General features: G+C 47.0%; 1 protein-coding gene across 3 annotated transcripts in view; it reads left to right on the top strand.

Moving 5' to 3' along the window:
* The first annotated feature begins 5,857 nt into the window (after window positions 1-5,857).
* The window catches only part of RIIAD1 (regulatory subunit of type II PKA R-subunit domain containing 1), a 12,739-nt gene continuing 1,687 nt past the window's right edge, over window positions 5,858-16,909 (top strand). For 2 of the 3 annotated variants that reach the window (XR_337396.3, XR_337395.3), the window contains exons 1-4: window positions 5,858-5,976; window positions 6,429-6,505; window positions 15,444-15,490; window positions 16,513-16,640. Coding sequence is in view for 1 of the 3 variants with exons in the window: in XM_006168403.2 (XP_006168465.1) it covers window positions 5,881-5,976; window positions 6,429-6,505; window positions 15,444-15,490; window positions 16,513-16,583 (291 nt within the window). In the remaining 2 variants the exon portion in view is untranslated. Of the gene's footprint in view, window positions 5,977-6,428; window positions 6,506-15,443; window positions 15,491-16,512; window positions 16,904-16,909 lie in introns of those variants that run through there. The other variant, XM_006168403.2, reaches the window with a different exon arrangement.

Below are 16,909 nucleotides of genomic sequence, written 5' to 3'. Positions count from 1 at the left end.
GGTCACCTGGGTCCCGGAGCTCTGCTCTCCGGCCGCGCTCTCCTCAACAAAAACCTCCCCCCTCCACACCCCCCTCCCCACTCCCACCTCCTTTCCCCTGACATCAGTGATGTCAGTCTCAGGGGTGGAATACAAATTCTCTACCCTGGAGAGGGACGCACAATCCAGGCAAGAGCCACGCCCTCTTTCTATCTTCATCCTCCCCGACTCCTTCCCGCCCCCAGAAGAGCAGCTGGTCCTGTTGATAATAATCCTTCCCCCATCTTACTCCCCAGTCAGGAGTTGGGCAAGGCACTAAGATGGAGAATTTATAGAGGAGCCCTAAAGTGGGGTCCATTGTTCCGGGGGCTGGAGCTGTCCCCGGTGCTGGAAGAGAAAACCCAGGAGATGGGGGCGGGGGGGAGGAGAGGAGAGCCCGGCATCTGGGGAACAGGAGAACCGGGAGCCAAGGAGAGAAGTCAGGGAAAAGAGAGCGGGATAGGAGAGTTGGGCAGGTTGAGGGGGAAGGAGGGAGGATGAGATGGGGAAGTAAGCAGGTCGCAGAGTCTGGAGGAAACGGGCAGAAGGGACCCAGAGGAAAATAGAAAGGGAGGTGGCGAAGGCGAGGGCAGGGTGAGATAAACGAAGAAAGAGAACTGTATATTTTCCAGAAAAGGAAACAAGAAAAACTACAGCTTTCTGGCATTTGCCGACGCCCCCTTCTGTGCCTCGGAGGGGTTTGTGTGTATAAGCGCGCGTGCGGGGGAGCTCTCACTTGGAAGCTCCTTGCAGACCAGGACACCGTTTAATTCTGTCCACAGTGTCTGGCACTGTATATTGCTTATGTAGTAGGTGCTTAACAAACGCTTCAGCAAAGGGCCTCTGACAGCAGACCCCTGGCTCCCGACTTCTTCAGTGGGAAGAACCACAGCTGTCCAGCTCCCCTGTAGAGCAGAGAAGCCCAATGATTCCTTCCTTTGCTTTTCCTTTCAGTGGGGGTCCTGGAGTGGGGTCTGCAACGGAGTCAGGTAGCAAAGAGGAGAGGGGAGCTCGTCTGGGGGCCATTACTCCCCTGAGCAGCTACGTGTCTGTGGATGATGGGGATGCTCCATAACCCCCAGAGAGCTTGACACCCCCTCCCCCATGTACGGGGCCCGCCCATCGGACCCCTCCCTGCAGGGATTATCTGCTGACAGCGAACCTCCTGGCACCTGCAACCCTTGCTTCTTTTCAGGTGCTCACGGATGGGGCTGGCAGCTTTAGGAGAACACCCTGCCTCCCTGTCCTTCCCTTTTGCACTTCAAAGTGAGGCTGAGGTCTCTACAGTGGTACCAGTGTCTCTGACATGTGTCCCACCTGGATCCCAGGGGCCTCCTAAGCTATCACAGCAGGCACTCTCCTCTTATGGAAATGAAATCATGCTAACAGTCTGGGGCCAGCAGGTGGAGTGGTGGCTAGGGGAGCTGGACTCCCACATGGCGGAACACAGTTCATATCCTGGACCTGGCAGCTTACTTTCTCACTTTCCCTCTCTCTCTCTCTCTCTCTCTGTCCTCTCTGGACAAATTAAAAGAAATAAGTAAATAAATAAAGTTAAATAAAGCAATTCTTTTTAAAACATAATAATAGTAACAGTCAATCTGTGCAGCCCTAACGGTATGTCAGGCACCTTTTTTTTTTCTTTTTAAAGTTTATTTCTTCCATTAGCAAGAGAGACAAGAGGAGAAAGAACAGGCATTCCCAACAGAGTCCCGGCTGAGACCCACTGCCAGCCACAGCCAGCCCCAGACATGGGCAAATGCATGCCTGGCTTATTCAGGGAGGTCTCTGGATCTGAACTGGGGACTTTCCCATGACCCATCTCCATCCCCTTCTTTCCTTTTCTTGCCTTCTAATCTGATCATGGTATTTATAGAGATGCTCGAAGACCCTAGGCCCTGTTGATCTCCTTACTCTGTGTCTTCTCAGCAGCTCTGACCTGCATCTTTATATTTATTAACTCATTTAACCCTCAGCACCACCCTACAATGTAATTGTATCATTACCCCCACATAGAGATGAGGAAACCAATGCACGGAGAGCTTGCGTTTCTTGCCTAAGGCTAGAGGGAAGACTTGCTGAGATTGAAGCTGGGGCAATCTGGCTCCTGAGTACATGCCTCTAATTCCTACATCAAACATTCCTCTTGGGAATGGAGCCAGCTAAGCCTGGTCTTTCTTCCTCTAATGTCCTCCTTTAAGCCCTGGGTGGGAGACAGTTCTTTCCACTGTGTGATTCTGGTTGACCACCTTCTGCCCCTCCTTGGTCTGGGTTTCTGTGGCCAGTGGCCACATTCAGGCAGGTGCTATGTCGGAGTGCAGGTGTGTGTAGACTTGGTTCTACTTCATCATGTGGATGTCCATGTCCTCACAGTAGGGTCCCCTGAAGTGGGGGTGGGGTGAGGGACACGGCAGACGATTCAGTGGTGGCTGATCAGAAGACCGATGGCAATGCCAAGGGATCAAGAGGTGCAGACACATCTCCATTTCCCTACCCCACCCCCGCCTCTCCTTTTCTTGCCTTCTAATCAGATCGTGGTATTTATGGAGATGCTAAACAGATCATGCCCTCTGAGGATGGAGAAGGGGAAGACCCCACGGCCCTGTTGATCTCATTACTCTGTGTCTTCTCAGCAGATCTGCCGCCCTGCTGCTCATTCAGGCTTGGGGCTAATCATATTAATTGAAATATTAAACATTCACAAAAATGAATTACAATGAAGTTCCCTCACTCTTCCACCCAGTCAGTAATTGGAGAGACAGCTGCAGACAGCAAAATGCCTTCAATCCTTAGTTTGTGGTCCCCAGATTGAAGGTGTCAGTCTGAGAGAAGCAGGGTTGAGGGGAGAAGAGGCAGGTGCTCTCATCAAACCCTCCTTGCTGAGTGACTGTGGGCACAGCTCTGATGTCCTTTCAGGTCCTGGGGGATGGGAGCTCTGTGAGGTAAAGATGGGAGGGGAAATCCTGTGACTCAGACACCCATTCTGAGGAGTTTCCAGGAGGAAGTGAGGCTTCCAAGCCCTGATTGCTCTAAAATACTTTCTCTGCCCACCATCCCCAAGCTCACCCTCTCTCTGAGTCTTCTGCAGTCAGAGCTAAGCTGCCCTACATAAAACGATTACTGACTTTACAAAGGGAGAGCTCTGTTCTTGGCTTTAGAGTTTTAGGAAATGAGAAATGCTGGATGATTGGGATATTTTTCAGAAAGAGCAAAATGTGGTAAGTGTGGGCAGAGTGGCTGGTCACCGTATACCGGCTTCGCTGATGGAATACAGGGGGAAGACAGTTGCAGCACAATTTTTGGGAGTGTACGAAGAACTGATTAGAGGGTCCTCCTGCCCTCAGGTGGCTTCTACCTCAAGTCGGGAGGTAAGAAAAGTCAATAGAGACGAGCAGATGGCATAATGGTTATGGTTATGTTGCTGAACTCCCACATAGCTGACCACAGTTTGAGTCCCAGACCTGGCAGCTTAAACTCAGGATGGGTGCGTGTGTGTGTGTGCCCAAGATCTTGAGAGGAGAATGGAGGAGAAGGGATTGTGGCATGGCCATCCCCCTGGGGGGGGATTCCTTACTTTGATTCTATGTCTCTCTCTCTCTGGTGAGCGCACACACCCTATAACAAAAATCTCTCTTCAAAAAAAGAAAAACAGAAGGCCAACAGAATCTGTAACAGTGAGGACAGATACTGTTAAGGAAATACAAATAGCCTCTCTTGTACATGGTATCTGGGCCACAGGATGTGATCAGTCAGGAAAGGCTTTATTGATTCTCAAAGCACAAGAAGATGATAGAGGAGGAGACGGAGGACATCAATTATTTTATGCATGGGGGTGAGGAGATGGAGAACCTCTTTGTGTGTGTGTGTTTGTGTAGGTTTGCTGGTCCAGATTCCAGTGCTGTCTGAGATAATGCAAGCAACATATATAATTAGAAACTTTCTCACTGCCACATTAAAAAAGTTAAAAAAAAAAGTAAAATTACTTTTTAAAAATATTTTTCATGGGATATATGTGCTCTCCAGAGACACAGAGAGGGAAGATGAAATGGCCATGATGCAATACCTTCTCCACGATTGGCCATGTGGGAATCCAGCACCTTAACCATCATGCCACCTGCTGGCTCTAAAATTACTTTTAATGATATAAGTTAATTAATCTGATACATCCAAAATATGATTTTAACATGTACTCACTATACATTGTTAATAGTTTACAGTCATTTTTCATACTAAGTCTTCAAAATCCAGTATATATTTTTATATTTCCAGCACAACTAACACTTAGAGCCACAGGTGGCTGGTGGTGACCACATAGGCTAGCACAGCTCTGATCTTCCATCACTAGCTTCTCTTGAGGGTGTGAGGTGAGAAGAGACCATTGTATTGCCTCTGGTTAACCTCTGCTCCCGCAGAATTAACAACACATCCCATCTGACAGATGGCAGCTTATCTCCTTCTCACTCTATTAACTCTCCTCAAAAACAGACAAACAACCAGAATGATAACTTACCCAGATGGGGTTGCTGGGAAGAGGCTTGTAGCCCTTTCCTTAATTTACCTCTTGTGGTTCCCCGGGCTTGGGAACTGTCAACATTTTAACTTTTTTTCCTTTGTCGTTGCTGGGAAGGATAGAGGACACCACCAAGAGACCCCTGTGGGCCATGGCCTAATGCTGAGCTTGTTTCTCTCGCTATTTCCTGTTCCTTAGGGCAGACAAAACTGAAAAGCCCTTCCTCCAGGGCTCTGCTCTCCAGGCTTCTGCTGGGCAGATCTCTGTAGGGTAGGAGCTGGACATGTATGTATTGACAAACAGGCTCCTGCCCTTTCCAGGAGCTATTTTCAGTTCTCTGGCTTTATGTTTCATGCTCTTGTCTTAATTAGATACTAGAAGAACAAATCTTGAAGACCATTTCTCTTTCTCCTCCCTTTTCAATCAGGAGTGGGAAAAATAATTTAGAATTTATGAAGAGCCCAGGGTGAAGAGAAAAATTAATCTACACAAGAGAGTCCAAGAGGAATTTCTGGCAGGAGGTCCCACAGGTCCTTGCCAGCATCCTTAGTCTCTGAACCGTCCTTCCTTTGCAGACCTCAATTCACTCCAATCCACAGGCACTTTCCTGTGATTTAAGAATCTAAGACCTCAGGGACCAGCAGTTGACATAATGGCTATGTTGCTGGACTCCCATGTAGTCGACCGTGGTTCAAGTCCCAGACCCGGTGGCTTAAACTCACGCTGGGCAAGTGTGCGTGTGTGCCCAAGATCCCAAGAGGAGAATGGAGGAGAAGGGATTGAGGCGTGGCCATCCCCTCTGAGGGGTGATTTCTCGCTTTCTGTCTCTCTGCAGAGCTCTCTCTGTCTTTCCGGCGACCGCATGCGCCCTATAGCAAAAACCTCTCAAAAAAAAAAAAATTAAGAAAGAATCGAAGACCTCCATGCCAAGAGTCTTCAGGATAAATGGAAGAAGAGTTGGCTCCTGGGTCAGTGGAAAGAGAAGACCTACATTCTCTTTCCCCGTGTACTAGTCTCCTCCAGCTTCTGCTGAAGTGGGAGGAGAGTCAGGAACCAGATTCTGGGGAGACCTTGCTTTAAGAACCCCTCTTCCTGTTTTGCTCTAGAACTAAGATTAAGAAAAAGAAAATTATTTGAGGTTAGATGGGCTCAAGCAGAAGGGCCTATTCCACGTACAGTTAAGCCCAGAAATCAGTCCCCAACTTCGGAGCTCACTTCCCAGCTCAGAGCAGACCACACATTGCTTCCGTCAGCCCCGCCCCCTTCTCCGGAGAGGGCTGGTTTTGGACGGGGCCTCCATGGGGGCGGGGCCTCGCTCGCCCGCGGCCCGTCGCCTTGACGACCAGGACAAGATGGCGAGGCTGCCGCCTGGGCTGCCCGGCGGGCTGCTGGGGCCGGATCCCGGGGCGCTGAGTCCCGCGCAGCTGGAGCAGCTGAGAAACTTTAAGGTGGGTGCGTCCGCGTCCTCCACCTCCTCTCCCATCAAAGTGCAGCTCCTGCAGGACCGGGGCTCCGAGACCCGGCCGAGGGTCCGGGAGAGAAGCGGGGCGGGACGGGGTCCCAGAAGAAGGGACTGAGGGCCCAGGGGAGAACCCCGAAGGGCTTCAGGGCTTCTGGGCCGCCGAACAGATCGCGACGGTGTGTGAAAGTGCAGGAAGAAGAAAAGTAGGGGTCCAGCCGGAGAAATGGGCTCACGTGACTGCCAGATACGTCAGGTTAGGTGCAAACGAGGGTCGGGATGCGATGGGTAAGGTCCCTAGGCCGGAGCGAAGGTAGGCGGCGTCCTGGGGACAGGCCGGGTCCGGTGGGTTTGTGCCCCCACCCCCGCCCTTCCTGCGCCGGCTCTACCCAGAGTCTGTCTCATGGAGCGTGACCCTCTGCTCCTGCTCCCCTCCTCCAGATTCAGACTCGGATTGCTAACGAAAAGTACCTGAGGGCCCACAGAGAAGTAGAGCTGCTCATAAGTGGTTTCTTCAGGTAGGTGGCTTTCCAGACTGGCCTTTACTGAGTCTTGTTGGGGAGGGATGAATGTGAGCAACCCCTTCGTTAGGGGTTTCTCCCTTTTGCTTCTAACTTCCTGGAAGTTAGATTTTTTATTTTTATTTTTTGAGAGTTTCGCTGTAGTGGGCGTGCACTCACTGGAGAGACAGAGAGACAGAAAGTGAGAGAAATCCCCCACCCTCCCCGGGGAATGGCCACACTGCAATCCTGTCTCCTCCATTCTCCTTTTGGGATTTTGGGCACTCATGCATATACTCCTGGTGTGTTTTAAGCCTGTGGGTCCAGCTCTCCAACCATGGTTGATTACATGGGAGTCCAGTGACGTAACTGTTATGCCATCTACTTGTTCCTGACTAAATTCTTCTAACACCAGGATTTGTGGACAGGGTTTTTCTTCAGTTATCTCAAGAGGTTTCCTTTAATCTCTTTAAATGCTTTATTCATTCACTTTAACTGTAAGGATACACATATGCCTTATGGCACATGGAAGAGTAAAGTTGGCACTGAGAAACTCAACAGGCAGTCATGGGTATAGAACACTATTCTCAGTCAGAGACGCTTAACAAGATCATTACAAGGGGCCAGCACGTGGCATGGTGGTTAAGGTGCTGGACGTTCCCACATGGCCAACTGTGGTTCGAGTCCTGGACCTGGTGGCTTGCTTTCTCACTTTCCTTCTCTCTCCCCTTCTCTGTATCTATTGCTGACCAAATAAAAATAAATGAATGAATTAATAAAATTAAATAAATAATAATTTTTTTGAGAGATTTTCACTGTAGGGCACGTGCGCTCGCCAGACAGAGAGAGACATAGAGACAGAAAGCGAGAAATCACCCCCCAGGGGGGATGGTCACGCTGCAATCCCTTCTCCTCCATTCTCCTCTCGGGATCTTGAGCACGCACGCACACGCGCCCGGCGTGAGTTTTAAGCCACCGGGTCCGGGACATGAACTGCGGTCGACTACGTGGGAGTCCAGCGACATAGCCATTACGCTAACTGCTGGTTTCCAATAAATAATTATTTTAAAAAGGATCATTACAAGAACTTAAATAAAAGCTCAGGTATCCGGTTAGAAGCCACTCTTTTTTTTTGTTTGTTTTTTTTAATGTTTTTTTCTTCTATGAGCAAGACATTAAGAGAGAGAAAGAGATGGAGCACCCTCAATAAGGTCTTGACACAGTTTCCCCCTGCCTCAGCTGCCCTGGGTCATAGGCACATGCATGCCCAGTATACCAGCGAGGTGTCCAAACTTGGACTGGAACTTCCTCATGTGGGTCAGCCTCGCAGAGCATTGTGTTTTACCATCGGTCCCTCCCCACCTAATTTTTTTGGAGGAAAGACCATTTTCTCTCATCTTTAAAAAATTTGGTCAGAATAAAGGTGTGCTCTTCAGAGAGAGGGGAAGGCAGAAAGCACCTCTAATGGGACGTGGTCATGCTGCAGTCCTTTGTCCACTTCTCTATACTGTCGAGATTTTGGATGCATGCACATGGGCTCAAGTGTGTTTTTCAAGCCGCAAGGGCTGAAATTTGAATGGTGCTGTCAGCCATGTGAGATCTGGTTCTCATCCACTAAGCCGCCGGGCTGGCCCAGTCCGTTTTCTGGTGGAGCTTTCTTTCTTTCTTTCTTTCTTTCTTTCTTTCTTTCTTTCTTTCTTTCTTTCTTTCTTTCTTTCTTTCTTTCTTTCTTTCTTTTTTGGAGAGGCTTTTGCTATAGGGTGTATCTACTTGCCAGAGAGACAGAGAAAGACAGAGAGACAGAAAGCAAGAAATCACCCCCCAGGGGGTATGGCCACACTGCAATCCCTTCTCCTCCATTCTCCTCTTGGGCACGCACTCACATGCACCTGGCGTGAGTTTAAGCTACCAGGTCCGGGACTTGAACTGTGCTCGATTACATAGGAGTCCAGCAACATAGCCATTACGCCAACTGCTGGTCCTGGAGCTTGTTCTTTCTTTCCCCCACATTACCTTTCAGCCTAGCATTTGTTTGAATAGAAAAATCTAATGGGATTAAAGTCAAAGAACTGAGAGAAAAAAAAATCAAAGAGCAAGCAATGGATTGAAAACAATAGAGCTATGTCAAATACCATTTGGCCATAGGCAAAGAGGTGAGGTTGAAGTAATAATAATGACTTCTATTTCCATACTCTGTGTTGGTTCCCCACATTAGCACTTACCACATTGTGTTGCAATTTAGCTGTCTGTCTTCTCTGTCTGTTACTGGTACAAAGCTCCGAGCTCGGGGAAGCACGTCTGTGTCCCCAGTGCCCATATAGGGTGTAGCATCTTGGTATACTTTTGCTGATCATCCCAACAACTTTATAAACTATAGCTATTATCATTCCCATGTCACAGTGAGAAAAGTTAAGTGCAGAGGAGCGAAATATCTTTCTCACATTATTGAACTAGGATTCAAACCCTGAAGTCTTTCATTTTCTTGTGCTAAAAGCACATAGTCCCCAGTGCCCCAGTCAGTGGACCTAGGGCTCACAGCCAGCAGTGGGCTCTCCTTTGTCTTCTCAAAAGTAGGTCTGGATGGGGTCTTTTTTCAAGGTCCCTCTGTTTGTTTGTTTGTTTGTTTGGTTTTTTTTTTTTGAGCTACTATTCCTTATATTTTAAACATTGCTACACGTGATGGCAGCCCCTCAGAGAGCAGACTGGGGAAGTAGACGGGGAAAATGGAAACCTGTCTGGTTACTCTGTCATGATTATGTTTATTTGGGCCAGGGTTAGACATGGGCAAAGATAATCTAGGGGGACTGGATTGTGGTCCAGTAAAAAGATGCTCTGTGAGGCTGACTCACATGGGAGGGTTCTGGGTTCAAACCCAGCTACCTCTCAGTATGTCAGGCATGCATATGTGTCCATAAGTGATATTGGCCAAAGCTAGGCATGGATCATGACCTATGGCTCTATGCTAGAGAGAGAAGGAGAAAGTACCCCCCTGATATGGCATAGTCATGCTATAATCTGTTGTCCCTGGTTCTATGACCCCAGACCCTGTTGGGCATGCTGTATTTTGCTCTCTGACTCTCCTACTCATGGAAGAAATAAACTCTATTTTTTAAAACATTTTAAAAAATTAACTTAATTTTATTTTATTTATTCATTCATTTATTTTAATTTGACCAAAGAGCGACAGACAGAAAGAGAGAGAGAGGAAAGTGAGAAAGCAAGCTATCAAGTCCAGGACTTGAACCATGGTCAGCCATGTGAGAGTGTCCAGCACCTTAACTACCATGCCACCTGCTGGTCCCCAATAAACTCTTTTTTTAAAAAAAATTATTCATTTAATTTTATTTATTATTCTTCTTCAATTTGACCAGAGTGAGAGAGAGGGAGAGAAATAAGCCTCCAGGTCTGGGACTCGAACTGCAGTTGGCCATATTGGAATCCAGCCTCACAACCACCAAGCCACCTGCTGGCCCCAATTAACTCTTTTTAAAAAGGTAGTTTAGGGGTCCTTTGTCAGAATCAGGCCATCACTTTTTGCACCTTTTCTTCTAAGTGGAAATAAAGGATGACATTGTTCCTATCCTGGGGAGCTTGCAATCCAAGTTAGGAATGGTTCCAGCAGAGACTGGGGCTGCACTAAAAGCCTGAATTAAATCATTGCATTGTTCACTAACAACAGGATTAGAACACTCAAGGGTGGTGAGTGAAGAGGGCTATGAACAAAAAGGAAAAGGGCTTTGTTTGGTTATATGTCGGGGTTGGCCCTGCTCCTCTGTTTGTCCAGGAACAGTTTCTAGGAAGAGGCTGGATGTCAGGGCCTGGCTCCTGCAGGGACAGCCTCAGGCACCTTTCCTTTCATTCTTACCATCCCCCTTTCCAAGGCCAGGTAGGTCAGCAGGCTTTTCCTTTTGCTGTCCCTGAGGCACCCTACATGCAGTCTTCCTTGCCCCTCTTTTTTCTGTTTCCAGGGTAGAGATGACGGTGTGGTAGTGTCAGAAGTTTGAGGGTTTGCTTTTATTTGTTTGTTTGGTGTTATTGTTATTTCCTCTGAATGGTACCAGGATGAACCAGAAACACCCCCTCATCTGTGCTAGATCCTTCACCTGGTCTTCCTGTAAGAAAAGAGGAAGGAGAAGAAAGGACAGCATCCCAAGTAGCAAGCCTGTCCTGGTCTCTCTGCAGGTCTCTGCACTTGGTCTGGGCAATTGGAAACTGTTCTCATTGGGAGGGAAACTCTCCACTTGTGATTTCTGGATCCTGATGAGTTTATTTATTTTTAAAAATTTTGTTATCAGGTGTGTGCACTCGCTAGAGAAATAGGAAGAGAGAAAAAGGGAAAAAAGAGAGAGAAAGTGAAAGAAGCAACCCCCCATAGAGGATGACCACACCACAATCCTTTCTGTATTCTCCTTTTGGAATTTTTGGGCATGCACGCACATGAGTCTAGTATGTTTTTCAAACTGCTGAGTATGGGACTTGAGTTATGCAGTTGACCATATTGGGATCCAGTGGCTGGCCCAATCCTAACGATTTTTTTTTAAAAAACATTACTTATTTAATTTTATTTATCATTATTATTATTTAATTTGCTACAGGGCATGTGGACTCACCAGTATTTAATTTGCTACAGGGCATGTGGACTCACGAGAGAGAGACAGAAAGAGAGAGAGAGAAAGAGAGAGAGAGAAAGTGAGAGAAAGCAAGCCACTAGGTCTGGAACTTGAACCACAGTCAGCCATGTGGGAGTCCAGTGCCTTAACCATAATGCCACCTGTTGGCTCCACTAATGATTTTTTTAAACCATGTTTATTTATTTTTTCCATGAGACAGAGAGAGAAAGAGAAACTCTCAACCATCTCCTTATACTGTAATCTCCCATCCTCAGCCAGCCTCGATCACTGGCACAGGTGCTGGCTAGGCTTGTACAGGGAGGCCCTGGGACATGAACCCATGACCTTCTTATGTGAGTCCACAATACAAAGTGTTGCATTTCTGCTGTAGCTGTCTGATCCCTTGATTCTAATGATTTATGGCTGTTCAGCCACAGTTCTTCAGTTTACACTCATAAACACATGTACAGAATTCTTTTTTTTTTTTTTAAGAGAGATTTTTGTTATTAGGGTGTGTGTACTCGTCAGAGTGACAGAGAGAAAAAAAGTGAGAAATCGCCCTCCGGTTGGGGTAGGGGATGACCATGCCACAGTCCTTTCTCCTCGTCTCTTCTCAGGATTTTGGGTATGCACACACACACATGCCTGGCATGAGTTTGAAGGCACCGGGTCCAGGACTTGAATCAAAGTAAGTCATGAGGGAGTCCAGTGATATAATCAATGCCATCTGCTGGTCCCTGGTCTACAGAATTCTTTTTTTTTTTTAAATTATTTAATTTTATTCATTCATTCATTTATTTTCATTTGACCAGAGAAAGACAGACACACAGAGAGATGAAAAATGAGAAAGCAAGCCACCAGGTTGGGGACTTGAACCGTGGTCAGCCATGTGGGAATATCCAGCACCTTAACCGCCATGCCACCTGTTGGCCCCTACAGAATTCTTAATACCTTGAATTTTAGACCTGAAAAATGGAAAGCATAGGGATTTAACTTATTTGAGGTACCCAGAAACCTCAAGTTTTAGGCTGCAGTTTACATAGCCACAGATGAAATTGAAGAAAGGTTTTATTAGATGTTTTATTAAATACCCAGGCAGATGAGTCTTCCCAATATACAGACTGATCATGTTGTTCCTTGGCTGGAAAAGTCTTCAGAGGTTCTACGAAACTGCCGATTTTATTTGTTTTTAATCATTCTATTGAAATATAATGCACAGAGAGGTGGCGTGTCCTAAGCTGGATGAACATTCACAGGCTGAGCACACACACGATACTGTAGTATCTAGATGAAAAAATAGAGCCTTTGCAGCACCTCAGACCCTTTGTGATCTCTTCCAGTCACTCCCCACAAAATGGTAACCAGCGTCCCGACTTGTGTGTGTGTGTCCTCATAGATAATACGTTTTTGTTTGCTTTTAGATTTTCTTTTCTTTTTTAACAGAGGGCATGTGTACTCATCATAAAGAGACAGAGGCAGAGGAAGGTGGGGTGTGGTCATGTTGCAGTCCCTTCTCCTCCACCTCCCTCCTGTTTGGATTTGAGACACGGACATACATATATCTAGTGTGTTTTTCTTTCTTTTGTTTATATATATATTTTTTTTAGAGAATTATTTCATTTAACTTTATTATTATTTTTAGTATTTCCAGAGAGAGCTACAGAGAAAGAGAGAGAAAGAAAGTAAGAAAGCAAGCCTCCAGAACCAAGACTTGAACCACAGTCAGCCATGTGGGAATCCAGTGCCCTTAACCCCATACCACTTGCTGGCACCTCTAGTGTGTTTTTCAAGCCATCAGGGTTGGGATTCCAACTGTGGGGTTGGGCTGTAGTTCAATTAAACACTAGGCTATGGTTGGCCTGTCTTTTTTTTTTTCTTTTTTTGAATTATTTAATTTTATTCATCATCATTATTATTTTTTCAGTTTGACCTAGAGCAATAGAGAGAGAGAGAGAAAGAAAGTGAGAAAGGAAGCCGCCAAGTCCAAGACTTGAACCATGGTCGGCCGTGTGGGAGTCTGGCCCCTTATTTTTTTTTTTTTAAATTGACATATAGAGTAGGATTTTTTTTTCTTTCTTTTTTTTTTTAGATTTAGACAAGATTTATTGCTTTAGCTCATTATTAATGTCAGTAATGTCTCCAAGGACCCAGGTTTTCTTTCTTTTTCGCTATAGGGCACATGTGCTTGCCAGGGAGAGATGGAGAGAGAATATAAGAGGGAAAATGAAAAATCACCACTCAGAAGACTAGCCATGCTGCAGTCCCTTCTCCTCCAGACTGTCTCGGGACTTTGGGCACACACGCACATGCACCTGGTGTGATTTTCAAGCTGCTGGGTCCAGGACTTGAACCATGCAGTTGGCTATGTGGGATCCAGTGTCTATTCTGTACTTCTATGGGGTCAGCTATTTTAGTTTCCACATATGAGTGAGAAGATGCAGTATTTTTTTTTAACTTAAAAAAAAAAACAACTTTATTTATTTATTTTAATTCGACCAGAGAGGGACAGAGTGAGAGATTTTTTTTTAGAGAGAAAGTAAGCTGCCAGGTCCAGGACTCGAACCACGGTCAGCCATGTGGGAGTCTAGTGCCCTTAACCACCATGCCACCTCCCAGCCCTGATGCAGTATATTTTCTGTGCCTGACTTATTTTACGTAATGTAATGTCCTCCAGACTTGTCTCTGTTGCCTTAAATGACAGAATTTCATTCTTTGTAATGGCTGAATAGTATTCCATTGTATTTGTCAGTATTCTGACCTCTAATGGCACAGGTTTGTTTTGTCTTTTTGTATTTTATGTAAATGGAATTCTACAATATGTGCTCCTTCGTGCCTTTTGCTCTTGCTAGGAGGTGTCTTGTAGATCCTCCATCCTCACTGCTATATACTATTCCACTGTGTGACTGCACCACATTTTATTTATCCATTCCTGTGGTCTTTTAATTTTGACTGTGAACATCTCTCTCTGGCATTCAGGGTCTCCAATATAGAGCCCCTTTGTTTCCCACTGCTCCCTGCATGATCCCCTTATTCAGCAAGGTCATTCCATTGACCTCATGGGGCCCAGTCAGAGGCTCTGCTGGGCCATGCAGTGACAGATGAATACAATCAGTTCCTCCCCTCACGGAAGTCACAGGAAATGTGGACTGTTTCCTTTCTGTTCCTAGGCTTTTGCGCTTGCTGTTTCCCTGGATCTGGAAGGTTCTTGTCTCTCAATGCTCACCTATCTACTGAAATCCTGTGTGTGCCTCAAGGGTCCTCCCACATACCAGCTGCCCTGAGAAGATTTTTGAGGTCTCCCTTTCAGTAACCCTCTCTGTCCCTTCTGATCACTGAGAGCGCTATTTAAACCCCTTTCTTAGCATTGACTCATGGATTACATGGCCTTGTGAATATTTGGGAACTTACCTGTTCTTTTACTTGGCTATATGTTCTTTGAGGCAGGCTATCATTTATCTTTTTTTTTTTTTAATCCCTCATACCTCCTGCAGTCGCTTACATAGAACTTGTACTCAGTAGTTACCAAATTGAACTGGAAGAGAAAGGGCTAGGTTCTCGAGGCTTGGGAGGTAGGAACTCCTTGGCCGAGAGAACATGCAGTGTAGAGAACACTGGCCTTGCAGTACCGACCGATCCTCTCGAGTTTTATCACCTTTATGAACTTGGGCAAATGATTAACCTTCCAAAGGCTTGGTTTTTGCTTATGTAAAGTGGGGCATAGTAATTGTCCTTTCACAGGGTTACTATAAAGCAAGATGATTGTGTGCATGTTCTTATAAACCGTAAAACTATGCCCTGTGAGCTGTTTCCTGCCTGTGGTGGCTTCGGTGCTGCAGGCGTCATGGTGTCTGCCACTGTACTGCAGAGCCAACAGCTGTCTGAAGCCTACCTTCTCTGCTGGGTTTATCGTATCCCATCTTCACTGTGAGAAATCGGGTGAACTCACAACACCGTGGGCTTCCGTGTCTGTCCCTCCCCATGTGAGCCCCTGGAGGACTGAGTAGCATGTTCGTCACCTTTGCCTCCCTCCCTGGGCTTGGTATCTGGTTCTGTGAAAACGTTTGTTGAATGAATGGCAAACCCCACCTGGCTACATCACAGCCCTTTCTGTGATGTGAGCAGTGTTCTACATTTATTGCCCCCTAGGATTTTTGCTCCTGGCCTTAGATCCCGAGTTGATGGCAAGTCAGAGTGAAAGGATCTTTATGAGGAGTCTGCGGGTTTTTTGACTCCCAGGATGGGTGTGTCTCAGGCTAATCTACCATGTGAAAATACTGAGCTGAAGCCGTCTCTGCAGCCAGCCTTAGCCCACTTTACCTCTTGCCCTATCCCTTAATGTTTTCCAGAGAAATGTTTTTGAAAAGACCAGACAACATTCTGGAATTTGCTGCGGGTGAGTAGGCAGCGTCGGGTGTGGGGTAGGGTGTAAGGAGGGTGCTGGAAATTTAGACGTGGACAAGCCCAGGATTCTCCCTGCAGGCCTGGGGCCCTCCTTTACCCAGTGTCCCCCGTGGGAACTTTCTTTAGGAGGTTTCTTTTCTCTATTGTCATTTCCTCAAAATGAGGACAGATAAGAAATGAGGCAGAATTTCTCATGGTGAGGACTGAAGAGTTCTGAGGTTCCTGGAGGAGCATGGGGTGGCCCTTTCCCCGGGAATGGGGCTTCTCAGCCGCGGCTGAACTTTAGTGTCACCTGGGGAGCTTTTTAACAAATACTGATGCTCAGGCCCCACCCAGGAGATTTTTATTTAATTAGTCTGGGGTGGATCCAGCATCCATGGGTTTAAAGGCTCCCCTGGCTTCAGGTCGATGGTATTAGAGGGGCAGGGGCAGGGCTGGGCGATTACTGGGGTGCTCTTAGCCCCAGGAGCAGTTCTGTCCTCAAGCCGTTGCTAACTGAGTCCAAGTACGTCTTTGCTGCCACAGCAGATGCTGCCTCTGATTCACATTCTGCCGGGTGTATAAAAACCCTCTGTCGTCATCCTGGCTCTCTTCTGAGGGTATTCTCAGCGAAGGCGTGATGCTCAGAGACAGAGCTGGCAAGCCGAGTGGAGACGAGAATAACACTTGGCATTTATTTGGGCCCCAAGATGGGCCGGGAGCATCACACCCAGAGCCTCCTGAGCCTCCTGATGGCTCCCCGTGCTCAGCAGGAGCTCAGCCACCGGCTGAGGACTGGCACAGTGTGGAGGGGGCGGTGGCTGCCGGTGGAAGCCCTTCCTGGGGCCGCGTGAGCCGCGGGCTTCGAGCAGCTTAGATTTGCTGTGACATCTCATATTTTGTTGTAAAGCAGGGCCACCGGGAACAGTCCTGCGCCGACCAAGCCACCCTAACTTTTTAGCAGAGTAAGCTCTCTCCCTCCCAGTCTTTTCCCCTTGAGTGTGGATGAGTTCTTCTTTTTGATTTTTTTCCCAGAGTATTTCACGGATCCAAGACTTCCCAACAAGATTCACATGCAGCTAATTAAAGACAAGAAAGCAGCTTAATTAGCGAAATCATGATGCTCAGCTGTTGGGAGAGACCAGCCAGAATCCAGCCTCCGGGTGTGTGTTAACCTCCCATACAGACAGAGGCTTCTCTGCTCTTGTGAAATAAGCACTGGCTTATCAGTCCAGGGTGTGAAGGAAACCAAGTGGAGGAGCTAAAGAGAAGTTTACTGCAAGCATTTCATTTTCTTGACACCATGCTGGGGAATTAGGGACGGTGAAGAGAGGCCAGGGTTGGTCTAGCGTGTCTGTAGCAGGAATCTTATCTAGTGAGGAAGATTTAGAGGGGGTGGGTAGCCAGGGGTAAAGGGAGCCCCAGGGAAAGA

The sequence above is a fragment of the Tupaia chinensis genome, unplaced genomic scaffold, assembly GCF_000334495.1.
Source record: "Tupaia chinensis unplaced genomic scaffold, TupChi_1.0 Scaffold145814_1, whole genome shotgun sequence".
Lineage (NCBI taxonomy): Eukaryota > Metazoa > Chordata > Mammalia > Scandentia > Tupaiidae > Tupaia > Tupaia belangeri.
This window is presented reverse-complemented; position numbering and strand designations above follow the sequence as displayed.